Source organism: Berghia stephanieae, chromosome 1 (assembly GCF_034508935.2).
Source record: "Berghia stephanieae isolate SIO BIC M18660-M18661 chromosome 1, UCSD_Bste_1.3, whole genome shotgun sequence".
NCBI classification, from domain to species: Eukaryota; Metazoa; Mollusca; class Gastropoda; order Nudibranchia; family Aeolidiidae; genus Berghia; species Berghia stephanieae.
The window spans coordinates 46,584,647-46,606,066 of record NC_088360.1 but is presented as its reverse complement, the minus strand read 5'-3'; the positions used below and the strand labels follow the sequence as shown (position 1 = coordinate 46,606,066).

The 21,420-nt window shown below is 34.3% G+C and overlaps 1 protein-coding gene across 1 annotated transcript; it reads right to left on the bottom strand.

Moving 5' to 3' along the window:
* Positions 1-21,416, bottom strand: LOC144976287 (methylcrotonoyl-CoA carboxylase beta chain, mitochondrial-like). The gene is made up of 10 exons (XM_078920487.1): positions 20,654-21,416; positions 20,244-20,422; positions 18,913-19,163; positions 12,929-13,127; positions 12,333-12,424; positions 11,295-11,461; positions 10,247-10,368; positions 9,785-9,880; positions 8,946-9,089; positions 1-1,708 (listed from the first exon to the last, which is right to left on the bottom strand). Exons 1-10 carry the CDS (start codon positions 21,213-21,215, stop codon positions 1,631-1,633), a joined length of 1,890 nt encoding a protein of 629 aa, XP_078776613.1. The 5' UTR covers positions 21,216-21,416; the 3' UTR covers positions 1-1,630.
* Between the last annotated feature and the right edge of the window lie 4 nt (positions 21,417-21,420).

The following is a 21,420-nucleotide window of genomic DNA, read 5'->3' as shown; positions in this document are numbered from 1 at the left end:
TATGTTTGTATTACTTTATTCAAAGATAATTTTATTTCTAAAATTCATAATAGCAATAAAATGTTTTTATTCATATAATCGACTTTAATTGGGAACTGGTCTTTGGCACTCTTACCTCATTGATGAATTCTTCATATTTTAGTTCAGGGATCAATCCCGGGTCCTCTTTTATACATGATGGTATGCCTAAAATCAATTTGGTGTCACAAAACAGTAAAACTCTAATTTCTACAGGTATGCTGATGACAAGCAGTTTCAAATAATCAGCAAATGAGATAAATCACCCAATGCGAATGACCCAATTTCTTCCATGGAAAATTGCACTGGAGTTGTTGAAAACTTGCTGACCTTAAACATGTCAAAACTGAGCCGAGAAAAAAATTCTTGGTTTTCCGAACAAGAGAGATACTTTTTACTATAAATGCCAAAAATAAAATATTACAGATGATGGTGAATGCAAAAGAAAATTTAATGGTCAGCGGTCATAAACATGACAGTTTTGACACAATCATTCCTTGTAAATAAGACGTATAAGAAGAACATTGTAAATACGTATCCTACAACCTACAACATTATTATACCACACACTAGGGTAGTAACATTATATTTTATCCAAAAATGTGTTTAAAAGCAATTAAATTAGTATCCCACATGAGTTGAGTTGCTGTCTTATTTTCTTTTGATTTGATAGAAGTTAAATTACATAAATGGACTCTAATGTCTTTTGATATTCAAAAAGAATTTACGACTGTAAAGGAGAGATGATTTACAAGAGAAAAAGACAAAACATATATTTTTGGCAAAGGATCCCAACTAGAGCGTGAACAGATACAAAAATTCTGATTCCATAAAAAGGACTAAAATAGTATACGGAAAGAAACAAAGTATAAAAATAGAAGTCAAAAGAGCAACAAATTTAAACAGATTGATTACATACTTCTATTAAAGGCATTGCACTTTATGAACATATCAATATAACACAGGGATTATCAAAGACACTCACATGAACCGTAACCAAAACAAAATTTTACCTAATGTGCTTTGCATTAATCTTCCTCTGAAACTGTACAACTAGATATTATATTCCACATTCATAGAAAGAAAAAGAACAAAAAGATTTTGGCTAAAAAGAAAACAACAGTCAATATGCATAGATCCATAATAATAATAATAATAATAATAAAAGTAGAATTGTCCTTAAAGATCGTGAATTCTTATGATTTAACATCACAAGTTGTGTGCAAGCAAACAGTAAAATATTGTTAATAAGATTGTCGTAACCAAACATAATTCAAGACAAAATGAACATGCATTCTTGTCAGGAAGTCAATAAGAGAATAAGGATGAGGCAAACCATGCCCGAATCGAAAGCAAACTGTTAAGAAAAATAGGTGGGCTAAGGACTTGGTTAACCTCAAATCATAGACACATCAATCACTCTATATCTCTTGTACTAATTTATTTTTAAGTATCTCTTACACTTCAAACAAACAAAAAAATAACAAACAAAAACTTTCATTTTGTACACAAACAGAGTATTAAAGTTTTATTTATGCATTATGTAATGCATGTGGAATAGTTGAAAAACGACATGATCCCATAATGGCACCCACAGACAGATAATGAATATTTACATCCGTAAAACAGGGTAGTCTTGGTCTTGTCTCCCCTTATAAGCCTTGCAGATTGAGAGACACTGGGAAAGGACCTGTTGGAATAAAATATTAGCATTACTAAAGATAATGTTGAGGTGTTTTCATTTATTTAGTGGAGTTGAAAAAGAGGAGAATATGAAGAACTGTCATCTGCATTTTTTGTGGCCACAAATATCAGGGCGATCCGCAAATTTTGGCAAATTTCCCAAAACTGGCAAATCGTGGCAAATTTTGGGAAAATTGGCAATTCGCGTGGCAAATTTTGGGGAAAAAAAGAAGCGAAAACAAAATAACGAAAAAAAAAAGTGCGAAACTGAAATGTTGCAGTTTTGCCTGGGCCCACAAAAGTCTACCGTAGAACTCTGCGCCTGGGCCCAAACCAAGGGAAGCTACTCTCTACAGATAATGATCCTTTAAAATTTTTGTGATATTCCTCAGCATGAGTTCACGAGGTATATTGAGAAACTGGGGCCCAGTGCTGTGAGGGAGTCTGATACTGGAATTATAGATCTGACCCTATTTTGGAAGTCTGTGGCAGATCATGTTCCAGCTCTCGCTGCATTGGCGTCCCGGTATGCCTTCTCAACATGCTCGTCAGCTGATGCTGAGCGAAGTTTTTCTCTTTACGATCTTGTCTTTCTTCCAGAAGGCGTAGACTCACAGAAAACAATATAAAAGGACTAGTTTTCCTTTACTGCAATAAGTTTATCGATGCCTCTTTTTTTTGAGTAGTAAAAGAAAACTAGGCCTTTGATGAGTCTGACTGATAGTGTACGTTTGTGTGTGTGTGTGTGTGATTGTCTGAAAGTTTGGACGCATAAATCGCTTTACATTGTGTAAATTAATAAATGTAGCCTCCTTAAATGTAATAAATTGTCTTTTATATATATATTTTTCTGTATCACATGTTAATTTTTACTGAAGCGTTAAGTTCTCCGCGCAAATTTTTGGCAAATTTCTTGGCAAATTTTGGGGGTTTTTTTGGCAAATTTTGGCAAATTTTAGGTCCCAATTTGGCAAAAAATGCAGATGACAGGAAGAAGAAGAAGAAGAAGAAGAAGAAGAAGAAGAAGAAGAAGAAGAAGAAGAAGAAGAAGAAGAAGAAGAAGAGAAGAAGAAGAGAAGAAGGAAGAAGAAGAAGAAGAAGAAGAAAGAAGAAGAAGAAGAAGAAGAAGAAGGAAAGAAGGAAGAAGAAGAAGAAGAAGAAGAAGAAGAAAGAAGAAGAAGAAAGAAGAAGAAGAGAAGAAGGAAGAAGAAGAAGAAGAAGAAGAAGAAAGAAGAAGAAGAAGAAGAAGAAGAAAAGAAGAAGAAGAAGAGAAGAAGAAGAAAGAAGAGAAAGAAGAAGAAGAAAGAAGAAGAAGAAGAAGAGAGAAGAAGAAGAAGAGAAAAGAAGAAGAAGAAGAAGAAGAAGAAGAAGAAGAAGAAGAAGAAGAAGAAGAAGAAGAAGAAGAAGAAGAAGAAGAAGAAGAAGAAAGAAGAAGAGAAGAAGAAGAAGAAGAAGAAGAAAGAAGAAGGGAAGAAGAAGAAGAAGAAGAAGAAGAAGAAGAAGAAGAAAGAAGAAGAAGAAGAAGAGAAGAAGAAGAAGAAGAAGAAGAAGAAGAAGAAGAAGAAGAAGAAGAAGAGAAGAAGAAGAAGAAGAAGAAGAAGAAGAAGAAGAAGAAGAAGAAGAAGAAGAAGAAGAAGAAGAAGAAGAAGAGAAGAAGAAGAAGAAGAGAAGAGAAGAAGAAGAAAGAAAGAAAGAAGAAGAAGAAGAAGAAGAAGAAGAAGAAGAAGAAGAAGAAGAAGAAGAAGAAGAAGAAGAAGAAGAAGAAGAAGAAGAAGAAGAAGAAGAAGAGAAGAAGAAGAAGAAGAAGAAGAAGAAGAGAAGAAGAAGAAGAAGAAGAAGAAGAAGAGAAGAGAAAGAAGAAGAAGAAGAAGAAGAAGAAGAAGAAGAAGAAGAAGAAGAAGAAGAAGAAGAAGAAGAAGAAGAAGAAAGAAGAAGAAGAAGAAGAAGAAGAAGAAGAAGAAGAAGAAGAAGAAGAAGAAGAAGAAGAAGAAAGAAGAAGAAGAAGAAGAAAGAAGAAGAAGAAGGAAGAAGAAGAAGAAGAAGAAGAAGAAGAAGAAGAGAAGAAGAGAAGAAGAAGAAGAAGAAGAAGAAGAAAGAAGAAAGAAGAAGAAGAAGAAGAAGAAGAAGAAGAAGAAGAAGAAGAAGAAGAAGAAGAAGAAGAAGAAGAAGAAGAAGAAGAAGAGAAGAAGAAGAAAGAAGAAGAAGAAGAAGAAGAAGAAGAAGAAGAGAAGAAGAAGAAGAAAGAAGAAGAAGAAGAAGAAGAAGAAGAAAGAAAGAAGAAGAGAAGAAGAAGAAGAAAGAAGAAGAGAAGAAGAGAAGAAGAAGAAGAAGAAGAAGAAGAAGAGAAGAAGAAGAAGAAAGAAGAGAAGAAGAAGAAGAAGAAGAAGAAGAAGAAGAAGAAGAAGAAGAAGAAGAAGAAGAAGAAGAAGAAGAAGAAGAAGAGAAAGAAGAAGAAGAAAGAAGAAGAGAAGAAGAAGAAGAAGAAAGAAGAAGAAGAAGAAGAAGAAGAAGAGAAGAAGAAGAGAAGAAGAAGAGAAGAAGAAGAAGAAGAAGAAGAAGAAAAGAAGAAGAAGAAGAAGAAGAAGAAGAAGAAGAAAGAAGAAGAAGAAGAAGAAGAAGAAGAAGAAGAAAGAAGAAGAAGAAGAAGAAAGAAGAAGAAGAAGAAGAAGAAGAAGAAGAAGAAAAAAGAAGAAGAAGAAGAAGAAAGAGAGAGAGAGAGAAGAAGAAGAAGAAGAAGAAGAAGAAGAAGAAGAAGAAGAAGAAGAAGAAAGAAGAAGAAGAAGAAGAAAGAAGAAGAAGAAGAAGAAGAAGAAAGAAGAAGAAGAAGAAGAAGAAGAAAAGAAGAAGAAGAAGAAGAAGAAGAAGAAGAAGAAGAAAGAAGAAGAAGAAGAAGAAGAAGAAGAAGAAGAAGAAGAAGAAGAACAACAACAACAACAACAACAACAAGAAAAACCTGACATTTATAAAGTGCAATATTCATTAAACATGCTCAATGCGCTTTACAAATGGTCCCTAGGCAACAGCAACACTTAACATATAGGACGAGACATGAAACCTCTTTTTCTCCGACAGAGACAATGCTGTTAACAGCCAGGTACTCATTTTACACCAAAGTAGGAAGAGAGAATGTGAGTAAAAAGGCTTTTCCAGGGACTCAACTTTGCGCTTCTCAGAGCAGGACTCGAACCCAGGACCTTCCAACCAAAGGCGAGTGTCCACATCTGGACATTATGTACTCGACAACACATTTATCGAAACAATGCTCTATCGATTGTACACACAAAACATGTCTTCCCCCCTACCCCTTTCCTTGTGAAGTTGGTGTCAGAATGGACAAAAGACGGTGATACAAAGCCCAGATGTGGACCACTGCATCATCCCACCCCTTTTTGAATGAATATGACTGTAAATAATGTATGAGACTCATTTCACACCTCAGAAGACAAAAGGCAATGACAAACATAATTCATCCTTAACACACACATTGCAAGCGCTATTCTCTGTGTTGTGACAACTTTCGATTGGATGCTCCTGCTCTGTTTGCATTAGCCACATATTTCGAGATAGAGAATTGGGAAAAGTTGCAATCAAATTGTTCAAATGAATGTCAGGCTCAGACGAATTTGTCTAAATTAGCAGGGATGCCACCAGGCAAATTAAAAAAAGCCTGAAAACTTGGGCGGACGAGATACAAATCAACGTCAAGGGCTTTGTAGGGATTTGAAAAATATCAAATATGGAATATTGTTTCAGTACTTATTATTGCAATTGAGAGCAAATAACACACAAAAGAAAGGAGAGTTAACAGTTTTCAAATTGATAAAATAAGGTGCTAAAAACAAAATATTGACAAATTAATATCAATAGCTATCAGGGGTGAGAATGACTGGTCACATAAAAGGAGAAAATTTTTCATTGTGAAGATCATGCTCAAATTCACTGAGATTCGATCCAAAATTTGTCTCGCAGCAATTTCTGACACGACTCGGAGAATTTCAAAAGTTGAAAGTGTAATTAAATTTGGGGGTTGTAGTAGGGATGATGATGGTGGTGGTTGTAGTAGTAGTGGTTGTAGGGATGATGTGGTAGTGATTATAGTAGTACTGGTCGTATGGATGATTGTATGGTGGTGGTTGTAGTAGCTGTGGTAGGAATGATGATGTAGTGGTAGTTGTAGTAGTAGTGGTGGTAGGGATGATGTGGTGTTATTTGTAGTAGTAGTGGCGCTAGGGATGATGGTGTGGTGGTGGTTGTAGTAGTGGTAGTAGGGTTGATGATGTGGTTGTAGTTGTAGTAGTAGTGGTGGTAGGGATGATGGTGTGGTGGTGGTTGTAGTAGGAGTGGTGGTGGGGATGATGATGTGGTGGTGATAGTAGTAGTAGTTGTAGTAGTAGTAGTAGTAGTAGTAGTAGTAGTAGTAGTAGTAGTAGTAGTAGTAGTAGTAGTAGTAGTAGTAGTAGTAGTAGTAGTAGTAGTAGTAGTAGTCTTAGAGATGATGATGTGATGGTGGTTGTAGTAGTAGTGGTGGTAGGGATGATGATGTGGTGGTGGTTGTAGTAGTGGTGGTCTTTTAGAGATAATTGTGTGGTGGTGGTTGTAATAGTTGTGGTAGGAATGACGATGTGCTGGTAGTTGTAGTAGTACTGGTGGTAGGGATGATGTGGTGTTATTTGTAGTAGTAGTGTTGGTAGGGATGATGATGTGGTGGTGGTTGTAATAGTAGTGGTGGTAGAGATGATGTAGTGGTTTTGGTGAGTGGTTTTTTTTCAGTGATAATAATAGCAATTTGTCAAAAAGGAGGAAAGTGTCTCCGTCTATCGGTCAAACGCAAGCAAAGTGTAAAAATAACAGGAACATAGTTTTGTATTGGTATTATGTAATATATTACTATTACTAGTATAAATCCATTCTTATCATTAAACATAAATTTAGTTCTTGTAAAGATTTAATGGATGGTTGCGAGAGAGAGAGAGAGAGAGAGAGAGAGAGAGAGAGAGAGAGAGAGAGAGAGAGAGAGAGAGAGGAGAGAGAGGAGAGAGAGAGAGAGAGAGAGAGAGAGAGGAGAGAGAGAGAGAGAGAGAGAGAGAGAGAGAGAGAGAGAGAGAGATATTTGTTCCTCCCCTTCCCCTTCAACCATCAACTTGCTAATCAAAGAACACCACTGGTCGTCTGTGTCAATTGTGACATCTGGTGCCATTCAGTCTGGCCCGACGTCATAAAAACGGGACCGTCACTAAATTTCGCGAGACTATTGCACTGGTGTCAAAATATGACATAAGACATAATGGTGATTTTGTGGTTTTGAGGGAAATGTTTGACATGGCAAATTCAGCGGAAAAATTCTGAGAAATTCTCAAAATCACTGTTTATTTATCAAATTTTTTTTTTAAAAAGGAGGAATTGTGATGGGGATGGGAGGAGATAAACTACCATTTAGGTGCCCAAATATTCGACCGGCGGTGACAGCCCAAATTATTCACCCGGCGAAAAAGTTCTGGCTCAAATCTCGATTTTTTTCTTCTTCTTTAAAAAAAAAATTTTTTTTTTTTTTTTTTGGAATAGTGACGACGGACAAAAACCGGAGGTTCCGGATTAAAACCGGCTGGTGGTAAAAAAACCGGATTTCCGGCTAAAACCGGAAAAGTGGCATCCCTGAAATTAGCCAAGAACCTTTTCCCAATTAGAGAGGTAAATTATATGGAAAAAATTATGTTCCTTGGAATTTCGTCCCAATTAGCCAGGTTTCCCAATTGGTGAGATTCCCAATTTCAAAGTCCCACTGTCATAATAATGATGATAATACAATACACCCTAAATATAGCAACATATGTATAAACACCAGGTATAAAAATTGTACCAAAGTTCCATTATTTTCTCATTTTCATTATTAGTCAATAAGAAAGTTCCAGATTCAAATATAAAGACATCGTGGTTTTGTTAATGAATAATAACTATTCTATATCAATAAGTAACAAAAATTCATGCTTATCTACTGGCAATATTATGTCCAATGGTGTTTTCCTCCTGGAAACTTGGTGCCATGAACAGCTATATAATATGACAATACACTTTTATGAAACCTTTGCCACTAGCTCTACAAAACAACACACAGACACAAACACACACAGAATGTAAAATTAACTTTACTACAGTCGATCAGTCACCAACTCAACATTCCATTGCGTATATGCATGTCATTGAGATAATAGTCAGAGTGCAAAGTGGAGTGCTTTGTATATTGAAGAAAATTAATTGTTGTAAAATACATTGTCCGAAAAATTTAATTTTCTTGTCTCGCATTTTTTGTTAGTTATTCAAAAGACAACATTATCGTCCTTTGGTGCTTTATGACCCATTAAGCCCATGTACCATTAATGACAGTAACAATTGCTGACTACCCGATGGATAGGATGCTAGTCTATCACATGCACAGAGTACTTTCCACTGGATCCTGCTAACCAGTAACCCAATCACTGCTGAGTGAACACCAGAAACTGGGAGTATAATGCCTTTCCTAAAAGTATACTTAATAGTAAGATAGACCCAGGACTCAAACTGCAGGACTCTAGTAAGTTTGAAATTGAAATTTTTCCAAAATCAGTGATTCTAGTCCCAAGAACCAGTTCCATCAGTGAATATGAACGAAAAGTGAGAAACAATGAATCAAGTTTGTAAAAGCAGGAAACAAGAAGATGAAAACAACAGCGGTTAGACAGCACAATGTTGCATTGCACGATATGAAATCAAATCACATTTGAATGTAGGCCATTTCAAACCAAACAAGCAATGTTTGGTACTATATGTTTCTTTCAGAGGTAAAGCATCCTTCCACACTTATAATTAATGGATTTGACCACAATAGCATGCAGCACTGTTTAATGATTTATGGAGATGAAGTCAAAAGTTCATTTTTAGTATGCTAGCCAAATAATCCATTTGCGAGTCAAAAATCTCTGGGGGTCCATTATGGCAAATTTCCTTCTATTTGTTATGGGCTTGACATAAAACACAGCATTACTGTCTAGTCTAATCATATTCTTGAACCTTCAGACCTAAATAGGGACGAGATGCCAGTCCAATACCGTAATAGTAATAAGATCTTAAATCTATATATTGTTATTAACTTGTTGCATCTAAGTACAGTTATTTTCAAAGTTGATCTTAATCCCCTTTATAATGTTATACATACGCATACTTCCTTACTTTTTAAAGTAAGCATTAAATTACATAAGAATATTCGTTACCTTTCTGGTTTCCGATGGCATAATAATTCCGTCATTAGATATTCTTGTGGCTCCAAATATTGATGATGATTGTTGAGTGAGTTGACCCATAAGTTTTTCCCTCTCCTCATTTGATTTCTCTTGTGACTGGTCGGATGGGCTGTCCTGAAATTGATTTTATATAAATATATTTTTAAAAAGCTCAAGTTATAATAATCAAGTCAATCAAATGAGTATAAGACAGTGTTATATAACAACATAATACAACAGTAGGGCGAGAATGTGCAAATTTTGTCATGAAAGAGTACAATTTGAAAAATATTGCACATGATAAATGTCTATCCATGAATCAACAAACCGTAGAGGATCCGCTATAAATATGGTTGTGTCAAAGCAGATATAATTTTCTCTCTTTACCAACCAAATCAATAATAAATTTCAGGCATTTTTGAAATGATAAAACTCACAACGAACAATGAAAATGACACAATTCCTGCTCTTCCTGTTGGTGCTTGATCTAAAATATGTACAGGATAGTAATCTTTTTCTATTTCTTTGACAGTAATCAAGAACAATTTGTTTTTTTTTGTTTTTTTTTTGTTTTTTTTTTTTTGGGGGGGGGGGGGGGGGGGGTTAAAGGGCACCCAAAGAGTAAGGGTATATAGAAAACCCTAGACAGAAAAATAGTTCTTTACTTCAGAGGAAATACTAGGAGGAAATAAGACACAGACAAGTGATCTTTATTTCCATCAATCGATTTTAAGTATGTTAAGTGGTATTTCTTTAACATGCAGATTATAATCTATATAAGCACAGCAACCATCACCTACAACCGACACAAGTAGCCAGAATGGCATTACCTTTACTAAACTGTCAAGTCTTTCCTGGGGATCCATTACACCCACCCTAGCATTTGGCCATGCAAAAATGAAGTTGGGACTTACTGCTCTGCCGCCCTGAAGACAAAATAAAAAATAAAATCAACTCTGCAATTTGCACTTTTTTTTTTTCAAGTTTGAATCACGTATATAAATAATGTTAACCCAATACATATCTAACATGCTGGATAAAGAACAATATATTCATTCAATAATAAATTTGGTGACTATTGATCCAGTGGTTTTGGAGCCTTAGTATTACTAAAAATCCAATATGCCAAATATGAAAATAAGATAAACAACAAAGAATGATCAATTGTCTTGTATTTTTAATAATTACAATAAAGCCTATAAACAAAAACAAACAAAAAATGTGTGAGCAGCATAATGAATTGAAACCATCAAACTGCAAATGAATTTCTTAAGGATACCATTTATCCATACCATGAGGTAGTGTGTTGGTCCAAAACCATCTCCGACAATAACAGTGAGTTTTGGGACAGAGGCACAACTAACAGCAGCCAACATTCTAGCCTGTGACTTGAGAGATGTGCTAGACTGGGCGTCTGATGAGGAAATCATTATTATTATATCATATCATATTAATTCTTATCATACCATACCATATATCATATCACACGCAGTGAATAAGCAATATTGAACTTACCAATTGTGGAGAGGATGAAATTGGGCAATGATATATTTATGGCGCAAAAATTGAAATAACAAATACAATGCATCAGATAAAATGTTAAGAACAATAGATGTTAGAAAAAGAACAGTGTAATCATCTTAACAAGATGTGACAAAATAATTAAGATTAATCCTAGACACAATCCAGAAAAGCAAAATAAATCCTCTAATTTCTCTCTCATTGATTACTGTACTGTCTGTTTAAATTCTTTATTATGAAAATTATGAAACTATTATTAACCAAAAATAAATAAAAAAATGAATAAATAAATTGGCAAAAGCATAAGATGATTAAACTGGGGAAAAAACGAAGTGATGTTTTTCAGGAAGGTTGGAATCGTTAAAAAGTTAAAAGAATCTGATTTTTTTTTTTAATGTAGTTATAGATATACAAAGTAAGCTCAATTCATTTAGCAACCAATGCTTCTTTTAAATTATAGAAAAGAAGGTATTAAATGTTATTAATTTTCATTTTAAACTATCAGCTTATGAGGGAGATGATTTGAAGAATATACTTCACAGGGGAGTTTGCCTGGGATCCTTGAGGTTGGAGGTGACAGGTGGGACTACATAATATTGACAAGAAGCATTTCTTTAATTCAGAAAAGTGAGTGGAGCAGGCTTTTATGTTGATAATAACAAGAAATGAAGTGAGTAGGAAAGTGCCAGAAGACAATGGGGGCTAGAACCCACGATCTTACTGGTATGACAACTCTGTCTGGCCGGGAGAGAGCGTAGTTTTGTGAGATTTTAACATGATATACTTCATGATGTAGACCTCAAAATAAATCATCCATACCGTGCTGTACTGATGCGTTGTCACCTGCCATGTCACTTTGTATTGCTGTGTTTTGTAGAAAGACAATAGGGATATTTCTTTCACAACACAGCTGAACAAAGTGGGCACCTTTAGCTGCGGCATTCTCATTGATCTCTCCATGATTGGCCAAGATTCCAACAAGGTGTCTGCAATATGCATAGGTTGAAAAAAAAAATCCCAATGTTTAGGTTGAAAGAACACAGTAGTCTTAAAGCAGATAAAACGGTGTATCCATAGAAGATCGGATAATTATGCAGATTTCAATATTTTATGTACTGTGAGTTAAAAATTAACTCACATTAAGGTAGAGTATTTTATTTGTTTCCAGTTAAAAACACAATAACTGAAGGGCAAATCATGTGATAGTCACTGATTAAAAAGCAATACTCCCTGCTGTAACTGCTTAATTGCCTTGCTCCTGGATGAGATTGATAAATGCCCACATAAATTTTGACTGTAATGACATCATAAATTTTAGTATTGAAACAACTATTTATTGGTTTAGTCTTGGTGAGTACACATTTGTAATTATTTTATTGATGAATTTGCATAACATAATTGATGTTCAAGTAAAACCAGGTGTACACAAAACCAAAAAAGAGTTAATCTTGTGATGAAACTGCCATCAAAGACGTTTGTAGATAAAATCATGTTACACAACAATGCCATATTTTTAGACTGATCATGCGCTTGGTCAAGAAAATGTCAAAATTGTCAATAAAGAGTATGTAATGGAATTTGGAAAAGCCTTTTTTATACTAACTCCAATATATTAACGATTATTTCCAATCCATTATATTAATTTTATATTTGATCACTGTCTAATTTTTTAAAAATGATTTCAAATTTTAAGATATACCAAAGTTAAATCAGTACACATGTTTACACTGCCATTATCTTTGTAATACAGGTCAGCAACATTTTTAAAAAAATATAAATCAATAACTATTATTCGTTAACCCCTTATTACATGAGCACATTAACTAAAAATGAGTGACAAAGACCATAGAATCTCACCCCTTTATATGTGCAAATCCTGTGAGTAATGTCTTCCCAAACAAGACTTTGAACTCATGGAATCGACTTCCATCTACTAGCCTTGATATGATCTGGACACAAAGACAATGTTCAATTCTTCCTTATTTTAATTTTTATTACTTACAATTAGATAGAAAATTGAGAGGATAATATATCACGTTAACAGAGCAAAGAATCAAAGTGAGATATAAGTATAACAAACTTGAATTCAGTTATTTTAAAAATGACGGAATAAATAAATGAATCAAGGCAATGTCTAATAACCCAAAGAAAATTGGGAACTAAAACATTGGCATATTTATGATCTAATATCAACTTGTGTTGTGATACTATTCCTTGAAAAGAATGCATTTCTAAATGTTATTAATAAGTACTCAAATTTTACAAAATTCAAAGTATGTGAACATATTCTCAAAGGGAAGAATATTATATAAACTAGGCGCCTACTGCACAATAAATCAAAAATGGAATGTGACAAGCACTGCTTACATTGTGACATATTAAGTTACAAATTGAAAGTAGAAAATAAAAATAAAATCTTTCTGAGGTGTCAAATATAATAAGCATCTAATAACCTGGTACATATTCATGTCTTGGTGCTTGTGAGGGGGTGGAATCAAACCTGCTATTTCATCCACACTCCTGAGTGGTTCATCATATTTTGGGACATCAACACTGTCATCCATTGGAATGTGTAATGAAGACACAATACGACGACCCATTTCAAAAGCCTCTGGCTCTGACACAGCAAAGTAATCTGTACAGCCACTTGTCCTAGAAAATCAAGGCTTGACACATTAAAAGCAATAAACAGAAAAGTAATCAATGTCAATAAATTTTAAACTGCTGAATCAGAATCTGTTGGATAAACACGATGGCTACGTATGGATAAATTGACTCTTTTTGTTTAAAAATAACACAGTGACAAAAAAAAAACAAAAACAATGTAAAGGCTGCTACATCAAGTACCACACAAGAGGATTTTATATATCTAGTATCGAGTCAAAAAGGAAAAACTTTATGTTTGGAGCCTCTTTAAAGTAGCAATGACTACGAAAATTTTTGTTTTCTATTTTTGTAGGAAATACTACTCTTAAATCAAAGCCCTATCTCCACTGAGTAAAAATCTTTTTAAATTTTGAAAATCCATTGATATATAACAAAGTTATGCAGTTTCAAAGGTGTCATTTATTTGGATGACTCACAAAGAGAAAAAAATACGGAAAATATGGGAAGCTTTTTCTGCGTTTTATTCTGGTTTGTGGCTGTATCTCGTTTAATACATGGAATTAGATATCAAAACTTGGCAATTTTATGGCAAAATTATCAGAAAATATGATGAAGACATCAGAAGAGTTCTAACTTGTATAGTTTTAGAGCTGTATGGCTAGGGTCAACTGTAATTTTGTTATAAAATATACATAATATTGATCATTTGGAACTTTTCCGCAGTGTAATTTTGTGTCTACAACCCATATAAATGACACGAAAAATGCCTGCTAAATTATTATCAATCAGTCCCGTGAGACCATGGCTTATGTTATTTCTAGTTTATTTGAGAGAGAGAGAGAGAGAGAGAGAGAGAGAGAGAGAGAGAGAGAGAGAGAGTGTGTGTGTGTGTGTGTGTGTGTGTTAATCTACTATCCCTATGACCCAACAATGAAACAATACCTTAATTTTTTAAAAGCGCGCGAGGATTTGTGTCATCAATCATCGCGAACAAGGTTGCCAGATGGCCACGTGTGTGGCCAAATATATAATTTTGTTTCTTTTATTCCATTTTATTCATCTATTTTTGTCTCAGTGACATTTATCCTAGTCTATTCAATTTTCTGTTTGTTAAAATTTAGTTCATTTTAAGTGGGCCAGGCTTAATAGTGAAAGCCATATGATTTTCTCTTTAGCCACTTATGAAGTCGAATTTGGTCAGGTTAAAGTCTGGCCATCTGGCAGCCTTGCGTCATTTATGTGTCGCGCGATGGGGGAGCAAAATGGCCATCTCCATATTTTCACTCATTTAAATGCAAATTGGGTTGATGTTTTGAGAGAATACGGGAAAAGTACTTATCATAATCCAATGAAATTTGAAATATAAATAGAAGAAATGTGAATATGAGCGACAAAATCTCTCCTCTTTGTAGTTTTAGAAATATTGTACTCCAAAGAGTAAAAATCTATTTTTTAAACGGTCTTCTGGTAATCGTACGAGTTTTGTCGCTTGACATAATCTAAAATGACCTCTTTTCTAACTGTGTGCCAACTTTCAGTCATATTCATCGATAAACAGCGTCGTAATTTATTTTTTAAAATAGCATGTATGGAACGGCTTCGTCCCATATTTTGTCGCGAATTTGGGCATTTTGTGAGCGAAAAAAAGGCCCAAAGAGTTATGCGGGATAGTCATTGCTACTTTAAAGTGAGGAAGTGGTCATTGGCAATCAAGTTGTAATCAGAGACCTACTGATTGCTGAAACCATCATATTGTTTAGGTTAATTGATTCAGTGATATGATTATCATATTACTGCTATGTTCTCTAACTCTTTCTATTTTCAAATTCAGCAATTATCCATATGATTTGTAAAAAAAAAAAGAGACATGAAACTAAAAAATACATAAAGTTTCATCTCTGTCCTTTGTTTATTGCAACATGCCTTACTTACATTCAAGATTTACACATTCCAAAAACCTTTGTTTAGCTATAAACCGGGTTCCTACAGAAATTTGAAATTTTGAAATTCAAGGAGTTTTCTCCTAAAATGAAATTCAATGAGTTTTTAATGTTCTTTGCCAATTTTTATTTAATTTATTAACATGTATTATTTCTTTTATATATTACCAAATTGTGTTGTGATACAGAATTATAATTTCCATACAAGGATCAATAAAGTATATCGTATATTTTCTTATCAAAAAGATTCAAGAATGATAATTTGCACATAAATCATCATCATGTGGTTTTATCTTAAATGATATACAATCAAATGGCTGTAGGAAGGAAAAGTAAATAAAACAAAAGAAAAAAAAAACAAAAAACAACAACAAAACTATATTCAGAAATCTATCAAATGTACCAATAAACGTACCAGTGCCTTCCATTTTTTTTCTCTCCTATGGTTGATAATAAATTACATTGAAAAATAATGCTACAATAATGAAGGGGTTGGTTTAGTGACAAAATGTCCGACGTAACTGATAGCACTGGATTAAACTGTACCACTTGAATAAATTATGATGAATACCTTTAATGCTTTGAATATTTTCACACCTCTGGTGTAATTAGACACCGAATAAACCCCAAAGCTGGTATACCAAGTTAAAACTTCCATTATGATCCTAGCCATCCATTTAAGAACGGGTCTAAAGACAGGTGGATATTCAAATAAATATGTAAATTCTGGCAACTACAACATGATGAGTGATGGTAGTGGTCACGATGATGATGATTATGATGATATTGATAATAATAATGAAACGACTAATAATTAATAATAATAATAATGACAATAATAATAATAATAATAATAATAATAATAATAATAATAATAATAATAATAATAATAATAATAATAATAATAATAATAATAATAGTAAAAATGATGATGATGATGATGATGATGATGATGATGATGATGATGATGATGATGATGATGATGATGATGATGATGATACAGGGTGGTCCTATGTCATAAAGCTGTTTTAGATTATAAAAACTTCAGGAGGGGATATTCAACGAAAACCACAACCAAATAAAACAACAACGATAATATGATTATAATAATGACAACAACAACAATAATTATAATAATAATAATAATAATAATAATATAATAATAATAATAATAATAATAATAATAATAATAATAATAATAATAATAATAATAACAATAATAATAATAATAATAATAATAATAATAATAATAATAATAATAATAATAATAATAATAATAATAATAATAATAATAATAATAATAAAGTTTTACTTAATTTACTTAAGAGATTCTTCATTTTTCCCCGCAAAATCAGAAACCTAAAAGCATAGTCTTGTTACTTCTACTTTTCCATATTTACAAGAAATTTTTAAAAAACAATGTTTATAAACGTAAACGACCAGGAACAAAGTTAATTCTATTCAGAGATGACATTATTTTGAAAAGAAAAGCAGGCAAAGTCCATAAATTTTGCTAAAAGACACTTAACTGAAAAGGACATGAAAAACGGAACCATACTATCCCCATGCAAACTTCCAGTTGTGTTCAATACCAGAATTATTCTCCACCATGACAAAGGGAAATTAACCCCAAATTTCCTATTTGTGTTTATAGATGTAATTACTCAAAAATACCTCTCTTCCTTCTTTTCTAAAGAAAACAATGAATTGTGTAATAATTACTATTATTTGGACTCCACATCTGCTATTTCAAACTCTACAATAGAAGGGTTTGATAAAACAGTAATTGATGACTCCACTTCTAACTTCTCATTTTTAGACACCTTTTGAACTTGAATGACCAACCACTCTTTGGATGACTCTTAAAGCCATCTTCAAATTCATCACCTTGCAAAGTAGGCGAATGGGAGACTCCTTCAGTTTCAACTAAATAAGGCTGATGTTCAAACAGAGTTTGCTAGCCACTACCTACAATTCCCTCTTGCCAATTCGAATTGCTTTTAAGAATTACAGTGCTTAGTAGTATTGATATCACATTCATTTCTTAGTGCTGAGCCGTCTATTTTTAATTCTTTCTATGTAATAATTCAATGGCTATATTCTTCACTAAGGTATGTAATCGAATTTGGAATTGTATAATATGTGTTAGTGCTAGTAAATGAGCCTGCACTTTTGAACATTGTAAACCAATCAACAAATTGCCTTTATGGACAATGAAGATCATATTATTATCAATATTATTATTATTATTATTATTATTATTATTATTATTATTATTATTATTATTATTATTATTATTATTATTATTATTATTATTATTATTATTAAGCTAGAGAGCCTCTTAATCAGGCAGGAGATAATTTCTCCACCCAACAGGATATTTACTGTCAATTCACTGAAAGACACAGACTCCCAGAAAACAGAGAAAAATATTTTTTAATCAGTCAAAAACCTCCATACGCCGAACTAAAACTTCCAAAATAAAGACTAACCTCGTAGAAGAAACAACAAGAAATAAAAACAAATCAGATATAAAAACATTAGCAATGAAGGCAATACAAGAATACCCAGACAACTGGATACATGTTTACACAGATGGATCTGCCCACAAAGGAACTAAAAATGCTGGGTATGGGTTTGTAGTAGAATACCCAGATAAAACCTGTGATAAAATCCACAATTCTTGCAGAAGCTCCTGCTCAAACTACGAGGCAGAGACAGTTGCAATAGAAGCCTCACTGCGACACCTCTCTTCTGTTTTCCAGCTAAACCCTTCAAAACTTCAAAACACTGTCATCTTCACAGACTCCAAATCGGTTCTCCAAGCTCTCGATTTAGATAAACTCTCCTCAACATTCAATTGTTTAAGATCTCAACTAGATGAATTCCTTACAACACAGAGTAGACTTATCTCTCCAGTGGATACCGGGACATTCAAATATACCAGGAAATGACAATGCAGACAGACTAGCCAGACTCGGATCAACACTTTTACAACCATCAATTCCAGTATCCTTAGACACAGCGAAACAAATAATCAAAACAAATAAGAGAGAAGAATGGATGAACAGTTGGGCAATGAGCACCACAGGTAGATGTATGTTTTCCCATATGACCATTCCTGTAAAGACTGATTGCCTAAATAAGCTCAGAAGACACCAGCAAAGCATCATCTTTCAACTAAGAACACAACACATTCCGCTCAACAACCATTTAAGCAAAATTACAAAAGACACATCCCCTTCCTGCCCCCTATGTCAACACCCCAATGAAACAGTAACACACCACTTGCTTGAATGTCAACCTCTTGAAGACCTGAGACGCACATTCCTCCCACCAAATCCAAGCATCAGTAACACACTTTATAGTCACCTGGAACAACTACAAAAGACGTCTAACTTCTACGTCATGGCACAAGACCAAAGGGCTAGAGCTCAGGTGGTCGCTGGTTCGGATAAGTAAGTAAGTACTGTCAATTCACAGTTATTGGTGCTATCAGAAATTTATAAAAACTGGGTCATATATCCCTAACTTGACAGGAAGGTGAAAAAAGTGTTTGGATTACTGGATTTTAAAAAAAAGTTGGATACTGGGTGGCTACATACATTCTATCACGAGCATGCAGAACAACATGAAAGTTTCCTAGGTGCCCTTAGTTCAGCAGATCTACATGGGTATAGGAAGCTATAGCTCTTATGCACTCAAACACCAATTGCCATTATTAGAATTTGTATTTCATGGATTTCTTTATTTTTATTTTGACCACCTGGAAGCGACTACATTCCATTTCAAATTACAAAAAAAATAAAAAATAAAAAAAAAAAAACTCCTACTCCATGGGTCTTATTTCTCTAGAGTATTTTTTATGATCAAAAGAGAAAAATCCTCACCCACAATGCACTGTAGCACCACCAAGTTCTTCAGCTGATACAATTTCACCAAGAGCAGCCTGTACAAGGGGTGGCCCACCAAGAAATATGGTGCCAGTCTTGTGGACGATGACTGCCTCATCAGCCATGGTCGGCACATAAGCACCACCAGCAGTACAACTACCACAGACTATTGCTATCTGGGGAATTTTGTGTGATGACAAAACTGCTTGGTTGTAAAATGTCTGACCCCCTGTATTAAAAATGTCAGCCTGTGGATCACAGAAATAAAAGGAAAGAGAATATAAAGGTAGAGTTATAAAATGCAGACAATACATATACAGTGCACCTCAGATACAGCGCCCTTGGATTCTAGGAAAACTATTAAAATCCTCATTTTTTTCTTCTATTTGACACAACTAAAGCCACCTCGTATTCAATGGAGTTCATAACCACACACCTCGGCTACAATAAAGTAACCGAAATCATGCCAAGTGAAGACAAGACAGGCATAAAAAAAATCTTGCATATCTTTTCAAAATCACACAATATCTGGTATACCGCTTCAAACTATAAAATGCTAACAATCAGGGCAATGGGGTAGAAATATTGGCATTGCATGAGTGTGGGTTTGTGGCGAGTGGTGGATGACTCAGTGCCTGTCAGGAACACTTACCACCAAAAGTGCGATGATTTTGTCTCTCTTTGTATGGGTGCATGTGCGTGGTAGGTTGTGAATCATTACAAATGAAATAAATCGAGTAATGGGATGTGAAGAAGAATGGGACATGAGGGAAGAAAGATTACATTTCTGAGATGGCGCATCCCATGATGGGGGAGAATAATCCATTAACTTTGACCCTTTGGCCCAGTCAAGAAAGGGTAAAGGCCAATCCTACGAGAGTTGGATGAAGAGCCTGACCAACACCATGGTGCTTTCCAGGCAAGGGATGATGGAGGGTAAAATATTCATTCTAACCTTCTCCACATACTTACAAATTCATATCTCTTGTATATATTATAAGGTTAAAAGTGACACCTCAGATTCAACAAAACCTTGGTTATAACAAGCATTTACGTCCAGTCCTGTCAACTTTGTTGTAACTGAGGTGCACTGTACTAGATGAATTTAACATAAATAGAAAGAATAATCATTAATTGTAATTGATTATGGAATTACACATTTTCTCGGAAAGGGACTAGTTGATAATCGTCCAGATGACAAAGGGCTGACTTATCAGAGAACCAAAATTATCTTTCTCATCACAAAAAATAAACTCTCACAAAGACATTTAAATTTGATTGGGCAACTTGGGGATAACGATTGTCAGATTCCTTGGAGACAAACAAACCTGTAATGGTAAAAAGGCACCAGCTGAGTCCACTAAGTAAACACATGGCAGATGGTTTTGAGCTGCAATCTCTTGAGCTCTCAGTTGCTTTTTCAATGTAATTGGATAAACAGCACCACCTTTAAATGCTCCATCATTGGCAACTATCAGACAATATTTCCCTTGAATCTTCCCAATACCTGTTAAAAAGAAAAGAGAGATTGATTGGTTAACAGCATCACATATAAGTGAGATATTCCGCATTTAAAATAATAAAATTAACGATGTTACTTGGACGCCACTTAACTATATTGGACCTCTTTTTGTCTATAATATAAAGAGCAGTGAATTTGTTTTTAATTAAAAGCGTTAAAATGAAACACGGACAATATATATGCTGATCAAATCTTGGTGTGGAACAGACCATCTACCTGTTAAAATGCTGGCTCTTGGAACATGTCCATACTCCATCCCAATACCTCCAATCAGCGAAAGTTCCAAAAAATCATCAACATCGTCAACGAGAGCTCTCACTCTATCTGTGATTAGCATTTTTTTGTGTCGTTTCACATGCCTCTCCATCGACTTTTCACCACCCCCTGCTAGTGATATTTCTTTTGCTTGGTTATATCTGTCCACAAACTTTTGAAAGCTCTTAACATTTCTGTTATAAAGCTCACTGTTTGGGTCAACGGGATGTTCTTCTCCAATGACTGGAAAAGAACGATCAAATGTATTGGTACGAGTGTCGGCCAGTGTGGACTGGGCGCAATTTTGGTCCAGCATGTAAAAGGAACGAAAATGCCGCTTTTGTTTCAAATAACGATAGATGACAGGATTGTGTGACATTTTCGGACAGTTGTTGAGAACATGCGTATGGTTCGAACACTCAGAGAACGATGAATGTACAGCTGCACTAACCACACAACAAAACGTTTCATTTCTCTTTCTCTGCAGCAGAGATGATATCGGTAATGATCCGGACCTAAGCATCGTTGTCTTAAAGCTGTTAAAAAACAAAAAAGAAATCCCGAATCAAATCTCTTTGAATGACGGCATTACTAGAATCAACATTGGTGTAATTGGAGTTCGATCTCAAAAACTTGACTACTTGACACCCTTATACACTGACACACAACACACCATCCAGTTTACGATGCGACTGTGATGACTGAATCAACACACAACACAGCCTTTG

Coding starts and splice junctions, on each gene's coding strand:
- LOC144976287 (XM_078920487.1), bottom strand. CDS start 21,215: ATGCTTAGGTCCGGATCATTACCGATATCATCTCTGCTGCAGAGAAAG. Junction 20,423..20,653: donor AAGAGCCAGCATTTTAACAG/GTAGATGGTCTG, acceptor TCTTTTTAACAG/GTATTGGGAAGATTCAAGGG. Junction 9,090..9,784: donor GACTTGACAGTTTAGTAAAG/GTAATGCCATTC, acceptor AATCAATTTCAG/GACAGCCCATCCGACCAGTC.